This window comes from Notothenia coriiceps, unplaced genomic scaffold, assembly GCF_000735185.1.
Source record: "Notothenia coriiceps isolate Sejong01 unplaced genomic scaffold, NC01 NC01_scaffold00017254, whole genome shotgun sequence".
NCBI classification, from domain to species: Eukaryota; Metazoa; Chordata; class Actinopteri; order Perciformes; family Nototheniidae; genus Notothenia; species Notothenia coriiceps.
The window spans coordinates 52,271-62,510 of record NW_011349955.1 but is presented as its reverse complement, the minus strand read 5'-3'; the positions used below and the strand labels follow the sequence as shown (position 1 = coordinate 62,510).

The following is a 10,240-nucleotide window of genomic DNA, read 5'->3' as shown; positions in this document are numbered from 1 at the left end:
GTTTTCTGGAAATGAAGCTGAAGGAAGAGGCTACATTACGGAGGAAGAGCAAACACACACATATACACACACACACACACACACACACACACACACACACACACACACACACACACACACACACACACACACACACACACACACACGTCACACACACAGGCCTTGCTGTGTCCCTCCTCCAGCTGCAGGGGGCGCCAGTCTCGACACCACTATCACCTGCCCTCCCCCCACTCCTCCTCCTCCCATCTCACCCCCTTCCTCTCCCATCTCTCCCCCCTATAGGCCCCTACTCCTCAGCATGCCCCTACCACTTCCTCCCCTCCTTCAACCTCTCCCTTCTCTTTGCTTCTCCTCCCTCGCGCTCCCATTCCTCTCCCCTTCCCCCCCCGCTCCTTTACCCAGCCCTTTCCTCTTGTCACCCCCTCTCTCTCTCTCTCGCCTCCCCTTCCCCCTTTGAAAGGCTGTTAGGCGCTCCTTCTGCACACAGCACTGCAGATGAGGCCTCCGCCTCCCCCACAGTCTGCCGGGCCTCTCTCACTCTCTCTCCTTCAGCCTCCCCCACCACTCCTTCCCTCCCTACCTTCCTCTCTCGCACTCCTTACAACAGCATAGCAACACTGACTAGCGAGCCAGGCAGAGTCTTGCCTCCCTCCCTCCCTCTCTCCCTCCTGCACTGGGGTAATTTCCCTCCATTTTAGATTCCTCATCCCAGGGCGGCAAAGGATGGCATTTTTAATTAACTACTATGAGGTAAAAATAGATGAAGTGAATCGACGCATCTTCACTCAATTCACCTGTGTGTAGGATAGTGAGACTCACAAGGTGTCAGTGATCAATCCCTACTCTGGTAGAGTGCCATCCGTCCAATGATGCAGCTCATCAAAGGGTTAATAATGTTCCATCTCTAATCATAGGTAACATGAAGGCAGGGGCCATTTGATAAAGCTAGGAGGTTTTATAGCTTTCTGGCAAACATTCCATGATAACATGTTTCATGTTTTCTTAAAACATCTGGATGTGCTCCTGCCGTTCAACGAGGTTTACTTCAAATGTGTAGCTGTCACAGATTTCTGTCAGCCAGCTGGATTTAGGAACTGAGAGCAGAGGGTTTCACACAGGTACTGAAGTATATTTTCAACTTGGACCCTGTTAAAGGCACAATGTATAACTTCACCATGAGCATTTAAAAAAACTAGAAGAACCTCTTTGAATTATAACACAAACATTAAGTTCACTTGAAAATACACGTTTCCTCAAATCAAGTATGCTTAGGTGTGAGATGCATACTGTTGGAGATATCATCCGTAAAGATGTCTGCCTTCTCTGGAATATAATGGAACTAGATGGTAGAAACAAGGCAGATATCTTTTCAGCAAATCCCGACAAAGAAATGCAACGCTGGAGGAAAAATAGGTTTGTTTGATTTTGGTGTTAACTGTCCCCTTCAAAGGTGACCATATTTATATTTATTTTAGAGATATAAAGAAATAGCATCCCACCTGTCACCGTTCTATCTAAAAATGAATAAGCAATGTACATATTCTTCAAGATAATTGATATTCAATTTGCTCATTTTAACTGTTCAACAAATACCTTTCAATTATTTCAGTGAAAGTATAATTTGCATGATGTCACTTACATTCGATTTATTATATATAACAAATAATACTAATTTACCAATAAAAAAAGGAAATCTATAAAAACCAAAAGACAGGCATTTCTTGTGCCACTGTTTGAATATGATCATCGTCCTGGCTGCAGGCTGGTATATGCAGTGTTGTGCTGACTGTAAAGTTAAAAGGCAAGATGACATCATCAGTCTTCAAATCATACTGAAACGTCATTCCTTCCCCTTGATAGCTCATTGTATTTAAATGTATTAAAATAAAATGTTATAAACATTTTTTATTTGGCCAGTCCCTGTCATCCCATTGGTTTACACTTTGGATGACATTTGGCTGTTCAACTAATGCAGGCACTCTGTGTAACCACTTGTGTATACATCATTTTTTTATGATCCCTGGAGTTATAGATTGCCGGTTTTTTTTACGAGGCTTGTTTCAAGAGTAACTACAAAAAAATGAAAGGTTTACAATACTTTCAGTTTTTCTGTTGATCAAGAATAGTTTTTGTGCAAAATCCTTCTTGTTCTTCCTTTAAACAAAAATAAACTGGCATGACCATTATTTCAGTGAGAAGCACAGTAACAGCACTTTATTTTTCATAAATGCTCAAATGAAAACATTAAAACAAATACACACAATTCAAATAACACAAATTGAATAATAATAATAGCTTTCACTGTTGTGGGACTCCGTATGCTTCCTGCTGTCCAGTCTTGTTGAGCAAAGAAACATCAAGTTAGAATTGTAAAAATAGAAAGTGAGAACGGTACAGTCAACACATAGAGCATGAGGCTGCAGAAAGTTGATGAAATGCCCCTTTAATCTGTGGGAAAATAGCCTGACACCACTATGATTTCAGAAGAGAAATCATAACAAAAATAAAAATGAAAAACATAATCAGTGTTAAAGCAAAAATAAATCAAATTTTGTTATTTCATATATAGATATATTATTTTTGCAAAAAAACTAGGTTTTTATAAAAAAAAAAAAAATACCAGCCACCAAAGCGACAACTATCGTTAAGCATACCAATGTAGAACATATGAGGCTACCTTACACACAGGTAATAGCAAATATCCAGGGTTACATGGAAACATCTGTCCAAACATGTCTAAAAGACTGTACAAATATACACTAGCATCGCGGTGTTACTACATGAAAAATGATGAATTATCTGGCCAGCTTAAAAAGCTTAACCTCACAACAACTCAATATTTTACGCCACGCTTAATAGTTCAGTGGCTGAATCAAAGCTCCTCATCTCAAGGTAATAAAGAATATAGAAGGCAAAAAACTTCCTATTTGTTTGGTGTGACTTCTCCGGTGTCAAACATTGAAACTGCTGTTGACAAATCTTTACATCTTCCCTAGCTGCTTGTTGAGCCTATACAATTCATTGGATGGCTTGTTTTGATTTCTCTCCTCATCGCTCCCTCCTTCACAGATACCCGATGTGACCGGGACGTGTCCTTCAGTGCAGACGAGGCAGACTTGTTGGCGTGGATCAAATCTAAAAGTGTCTTTCTCACTGTGTGAGTCTTTTTGATTCAGACCTGCTGTTTGCCAAGCTGGGCCCTGTCCCTCCTGCTCCTCGCCGCTGATGGTACAAACTTGGGAATAATGATAGGTAGAGAGTCTCTTCCTTTGGCAGCCTGTCTCTCTGAGCCCTCCGTGGGCCCGAAGCCGTTCGCTACATGTGCCTCCTCCTCATCTTCCTCGTCGTCGTCGTCGTCGTCTTCGTCATCCTCTTCGTCTGACAAGTCGTCTAGATCTGAAACTATCTTAGCACCTGTCCCCGGCTCCATTCTCTTGTCAGCTCCAGCAAGCTGTTTGTTTCCATGGAGACGTACCTCTCCCTCTCGCTGCGTGTTATCACTCTGCTGCTCGTCCTCCTCGCTGTCAGAGTCGATGGCGATGGGCTCTGACAGGTCTAGAGGTATTTTCTGTGCTAAGGTGCTGTTGATTGTCTTGGTTTGGTCTGTGCTGGCACTGTTGGGTTTTGGTGCAGATGGCGCTCCTTTGGTACGCTCTGCAGTTCCCTTCTGTGAGGGGGCCACCCCACCATTAGCAGCTGCAAGCTCCCTATGTTTCCGGAGAGCCTGCTCTGACACCCCTATGTGCGTCCTGGAGGTCCGCCCTTTGCTCGGCTTGCCCTCCAACACGGCGTCCTGCACGATGTCCAGCTCGTGGCTCACTCTGCTCAGCTCGTGCATGCTGAACCCGAGAAACACGCCAGGGTTCTGGCTTTCACATTCCTGCAAACATTTCCTCCTTTTGTTCACAAAGTGGCTGGAGATGTCCGACTTCCACAGCCACAGATTGGCCGCCAGCTTCTCCACCTCTCGCTGTGTGGGATACGGCGCTTGATTGAAATACCGCGTTAGGAATGCCTTCCTGGATTCGTACGAATCGTTTTCATGCCCTTTGGGATCAAGCGCCAGAGTTACAGGTTCATCTGGGTCTTCTACAAACGTTGATGGACCGTTGTCCCGTGGGTTGGCCCTTTCTCCAGGGGGCTTCCTTCGTTTTGGCGCACTGCTGTCAGAGCTATCAAAGCTGGCCCGTTTCTGAGTGCTGCTCGGGGCCTGGCCGACCCGAGGTGAGTGAGCCGCTCGGCTCTCCTGCCCATTTTGGGTCTTCCCTACACCTCGACAGTGCACCAGGTGTAGAGTGATGGTGGAGGCCGTCATGTTGCTAGTATAAACCCCCAAGCAGTGAATACACTTGTAGGTCAGTTTCTTTTCTACAGGGTGGACAGTCTGGATCACCTGGTGCCTCTCTCTCAGGTGGTGGGCCAGTGAGTCTGAGATGGGGCCCTTGAGGATAGAGAAGCAGAGAGGACACAGCGTCTTCCCCACGTCCCTCTTGTAGGGCACAGATGTCTGTGGAGCACTCTTGGTTGGTGCACTGTCAGATCCCCCTGAAGCTGTTTTGGGGGGGTGCAGAGGCATTAACCTCTTGCCTGATATTAGGGAGGCAGACAGAGCTGAGGATGCGGAGGTGTTGTTGTTTTGAGCGTGAAACGCCACTGACTCCTCGGGAGCGTCTCTCATGTTGTAGGTAGTGACAATCAACTGAACATTCTTGGGATTGCCCTGCTGCAGAGTGAGGTCAAAGGTCAAGGGGGAATCTGTGCGTGGGCCCACGGTCTCATCGGGGTGCGCCTGCCGCATGTGGGACACCATCTTCTCCACGTCGTTGAAGGTGGCGCGGCAGTGCGGGCAGGACAGCCCATGGATCAACATGTGGTTCAACAACGTGTCGCTGGGCAGATAGCGGTTGCAGTACAGACACTTGCTGGTGAAGTTGTGGATCTTCATGATGTAGTTGGCAACAGCCGGCACCTTCTCCGCTTTGTGCTCCTTCTCAAAGTGAGCGCTGTACACGTTCTCCGGGAAGAGCTCGTTGCAGATGGTGCAGATTTTCCACTTCTGGGTGTAGGATGTGCCGAGGACTGAGGAGCCGCTTTTCTTGGCCGTGACGGAGGCTACGGTGGTACCTGCCGCCTGGACCCGGGATCCCAGAGAGTTGGATTTGAGTGAAGAGGCGTTGAGCACAACAGGACAACGCAGGCCGCTGCTGGAAAGAAGCTGCTTGGCTGCATGCGACTGCTGGGGAACAGAAACCTGGGCGTTCCCCGGGAGAGTCACCCTCACCTGCTGGCTGCCGATAGTGAACGACTGACCCTTTAACCTGACATCATGTTTCATCCCCGTTAGGAGACTCTGAGCATTGAATCCCGCCTTTGATGAGATGATGACTCTGCCCAGCTGGGAGGCAGGAGACCTGGTGGTGGCCATGACTGCACCTTTAGGGCCCATCCCAATGATGGTCTTGTCTCCGTGGGTTTTGGGCGGGACCATGATGAGGGGTTTGGGACGGGGGACTATCACACTGGTGTGGCCGATCATGGCGGTCACCTGGTAGCCAATCCTCTCGTGGTCCTCGATGACGTGTTGGACGAGAGCCTCGTAGGTCCGCGGGACAAAGAGACACTTCTTGCAGTGAATCTGGTTACTGTTCACACTGTTTGTGTTGTTACTCTCTGTGGAACCGTTCTGAGTTTTTGCCTTCTCTCCCGGTTTCACAATATAGGGCTGGGCCACTTGTTGGAAGTGTTCCCGGTAGATGTGCTTGCGCACCACATTGTACAAAGGGTCCCTGTAGGTGCACTTCTTGCAGTAGTACACCGCCTGTTCCACGCTGTCCCCGGTCCTTTTCAGCACCCCGTCTTTCATCACGAGCCCACCGGCCCCCACCACCATTCCACCGGGGCCCTGCCGCACGGCGTTGTTAGGCATGTGGAACAGTTTGATGTGCGTTTCCAAAGTCTTTTTGTTGCCATTGTAAGTGCAGTAGGGGCAGTTGAGCAGAATGTTGTTCTCAAAGTCCTCGCTGTGGACGTTGCGGAAATGGCTCTTGTACGCCGAGAAGTATTTGGATGAAAAGAGGCAGCCGGTGCAGCAGAAGGGCTTTGATCTGTAGTCCTGGAGACACAGAGGTGGGAAAAAGTTTAGACTTGACAGATTTTTTTTTGACTCCAGGGTACATAATAGTAAAATATAAGCACTCTCATGGTACCTAAACAAAAACGTTACAGATTCTTGAAGCCTTAAACACAATTATGAACAATAAAGTAGAAACCCTTTCTTTATACCCACAGCAATCAATGTTTATTGTCCCTTTATTTATTTTACCAGCTGTTCCTATTGACTTTGATTGTTTTATGTGATCATTATTATTTACTGCTTAGCTAGCACAGGTCTGCTGTCTGGTGTGAGACGCCAGGAGCAGACAAACAAATATAACAGGATTCCTTTATTTCAAGTACTCAAATATTTTAGTGAATAAAATATACGAGTCATTGTATAAATTAAACTCCAGAATGTGTTGAAAATAAAGCATTTATCGAAGAGTATATTTAAATGCACACATTTCCTAAAAAACATTATGTTCAATTATTTAAATGATTATATTATGTTAATATAATTGGTCAAACACCAAGACCATTGTATTTTACCATTATTTATTTGTCTCTGTTGCTGTGGTGCAAGTATAACATTTATTTAAAAATAGATAATAATATCAGTGGTCCAAAAAAAAGACATTTATGTGAGAATGCATATCTGAGTATGTCACACACCTGGACTTTGGTATGTGATGGTTCCCACATGCACACATCTTCCCAGCAAGTGTGCTTTATATAAACCTCCGGAGGAGTATAGGCTTTGAAGTCCTAAAACAAGAAGGCAGAACATTAAAACGTTATGATGATAAAGCAAAAGGCACAATCAATGAGGAAATATTCAATAACAAAGATTCCTGCAGCAAACGACTGCCTCATGGGCACACACTAGGCAAGTGCATTTTGTAAAAATGTCAGTGTTCTTCTTTGGGTGATGCCAACCTCAGCTTGCTTTAGAGATGATTATGACAAAGGGGTTTCTGGGTAATTGCAGGCAACAGGTTTGTTGATGTGCACAAATCCAAAGTCTGCCTTTGCTCTCCTGCGTGTCAAACAAAAACTAAGATAAGATTTTAAAGGGGTGACATTCTTCCCAGATTTATTTTGCCCTCTTGGACACGCGTTTATTTTATGTTGGGGCTGGAAAATAATTCACTATTTTCTAGGGCTGTCTGTCGATTAAAATATTTAATCGCGAGATTGTCCATATTTAATCGCAAATTAATCGCACATTTTTGATCTGTTCTAAATGTACCTTAGAGGAATATTTTTCAAGTTTTTAATACTCTTATCAACATATGAGTGGACAAATATGCTTTATGCTAATGTTTATTATCATTTGAACAATGACAAATATTCTCATGAATATTAAACACAACAACCTCTGAACATTACAAATATTCGCCTCAATTCAACCTGGAACCTCTCTCATACAATACAAATGGTCTGTCTGTCTGTGTGTGTGTGTGTGTGTGTGTGGTGTGTGTGTTGTGTTGTGTTGTGTGTGTGTGTGTGTGTGTGTGTGTGGTGTGTGTGTGTGTGTGTGTGTCGCACATTTTTTATCTGCTCTAAATGTACCTTAGAGGGAGGTGTGTGTGTGTGTGTGTGTGTGTGTGTGTGTGTGTGTGTGTGTGTGTGTGTGTGTGATGGATCGTTGGAGCTATGTGCAACTCAAGGCATATGCTCGAACGGGAGCTGCCTGGATGCTGTGATCATGTTGTGCGCACTATCCGTGCTGAGTGTGCTGACTTGTCCCACTGTCTGGCTAGTGGCTACTTGCATAAAGTGAAGTGCTCGGTGCAGTTGTCGGCGAAATATCGCTCCTCTGTTTTCATTTAAACAGCTCCTTATATCCGTTAGCATCTGGTAATAGCTAGCTGCACTAACAACAACAGTATACGTAAGGTCTCTCTCTCTCTCGCTCGCTCGGGCCACACATACACACACCCTCCCGGTCCTCCTGATGGCCAGTCGGTGCCTGCCGGTGAGTGTGGAAGTGTGGTCTGCCACAAGCGGGCAGCAGGAGCGGGGCTGTCAGCATCAGCTTGTAGATGGTATTTTAAACTCGATGCACTCTGAAACTACGGTTCGGCCGAGGAAAATAAATACATATGCGTTAAATCGCGTTAAAATAATTAGTGGCATTAAAAAATGTTTGCGTTAACCTATTATTAACGCGTTAACTTGACAGCCCGACTATTTTCACTTATGGCCTTTATAATTTTGTGTGCAATTAGATTCTGGCTCGTAGTTCTCATGTACATGAATGACAACAACAAAGTCTGTCCAACATGAGGAGCTGTGAGGAGTGTGTTGGTGTCTAGAGCTGGACGCTGAATTATGTAAAATCTTTGGGTTCTGCTTTTAAGCCGGAGAAGCATATTTCTCCTGACCTATGTGTGATATAAAAGAATGAGGACCGGATGACAATGAGGGTAAAAACATTCTGTATATTATATGAGCTCAGGTCACAGATTACTACATGTATGCAAGAATGCTGAACCTTAACTTCCTGTACTGAGCTATCTCACTTCCAAAACTGACTTTACTATCAAAGCAAAACAAACTTCTAACGATGATGCTGGGAATATGAATTTAAGGAACATCTAAGTTATATTTAATCACGTGGAAACTCCGGGATTCACTGTGTGCTACTTAAGGCAGAGTTATTACCTCAAAGGAACAGTAGAATGGGTGTTCATCATTATAAAAGTACCAAAGTCAGGGCACACTCACCTCTACGTGATCTCTACAGAACTCCAAGCCGATGTCTACCAGGACCCTCTTGACATTTTTCCTCGCTTTCCGCAGACTGCCCAGGTTATTGACGGGGAGCTGGAACATTCTGCCAGCCTGAATCGAAAAAGAAAAAAACACAAAGCATCAACAGCTTGACTTAACCTGCCTAGTATAAAGCCTAAAAGTAATCATCTTTTTAAAATTAAATATGAGATTTGTTGGCTGTTCATTTGTTATTGTTTTACTCAGTGAAACATTTAAATGACAGCAGAGGGGCTGCGTCGGTGTTGTTAAAGGTACCGGTGAGAATGAAGGGAGTCCAGTTTGTAACACAAAGGTGTTTAAAAGCTTATCCGATGCAAAACACATTTTGAGACTCTCGGAGAGGATTTTACGACTCTATAGTTATCACTGAGGAAGGTTTTTTTACGAACAGCAGCACATATTCATGAATGCAGACAAGAACGCTATGATACACATTCCTACCAATGGTTCACACTAGGGCTGCACGATTTTGGGAAGCGATTTTTCTGACAAATATTGCGATATTTGTTTTTAAGCGACCCAACGTAAGTTTATTGTAAAATGCGGCCAAAACTCCGGCTAGGAAGGTCGTATCAACATGCTCCCGTCTCTAGCACCCCCGCAGCCCGAGCTACGAGTGAAAGAACTAAACTTACATGCAACTTCCGTTGGGTTGCTTTAAAGTCAAGCTTCAGTTTAAGATTCACCCTGTAATAGATGTAAAACATGTGATGGAGCATTACTAACCTGACTCAGATGGTTTGTTTCACCAAACCATCTAGGAAAGCTCCATTGGAAGCCATTTGGAAAAGTATTTCAAAAATACTTGGCAGGTGATTGGATCAATCTGTCTATCACCTTCTATCATGGGCCACTTCTGATTGGTTAACAATGGTTGGTACATGTGGAGCACAGCACTTCTGATTGGTGTGGATGACTGACACACAAGAAGAAAAAAAAAAATGGTAAAAAAAAATAATTGTATTTTTAGAGATGTCCCGATCCGATCACGTGATCGGAGCCGATCACGTGATTTTCAAAAGATCGGAATCGGGAGGAAAAAAAATCAGGGATCGGGATTTAATTATTATTTTTTTTTTTTTTTAAATACTTTTTTAAAATTTTGTATTCAATGTTACAAAACAAAAAGGACCATGTTCAAGTCTTAAAGTCATCCTGAGGCCTTAGTTTTGGTTTCAAATTACACAACATCATGTATGTGTTGCTTCTTTGGGGCTTGTTTTCATAGACCTGGTTGCTTATTTCTCTCAAATCTGGCAACAGAGTGGGCAGGGCGCAGTGTCTAATTGTAGCAGTAAGCTAACGAGTACTGATAAGCTTTATTTTGTTTTGATCCAATGCTGCACAAACTGAACTGATCCAATAC

At 44.3% G+C, this 10,240-nt stretch overlaps 1 protein-coding gene across 2 annotated transcripts in view; it reads right to left on the bottom strand.

Moving 5' to 3' along the window:
- Window positions 1-2,189: 2,189 nt before the first annotated feature.
- The window catches only part of adnpb (activity-dependent neuroprotector homeobox b), an 11,083-nt gene continuing 3,032 nt past the window's right edge, over window positions 2,190-10,240 (bottom strand). For both annotated transcript variants that reach the window (XM_010776705.1, XM_010776704.1), the window contains exons 2-4: window positions 8,827-8,943; window positions 6,769-6,861; window positions 2,190-6,112 (exon numbers count right to left, since the gene is read on the bottom strand). In XM_010776705.1, coding sequence (XP_010775007.1) covers window positions 3,173-6,112; window positions 6,769-6,861; window positions 8,827-8,934 — 3,141 coding nt within the window. In that variant the 5' untranslated portion in view covers window positions 8,935-8,943 and the 3' untranslated portion in view covers window positions 2,190-3,172. The remainder of the gene's footprint in view (window positions 6,113-6,768; window positions 6,862-8,826; window positions 8,944-10,240) is intronic.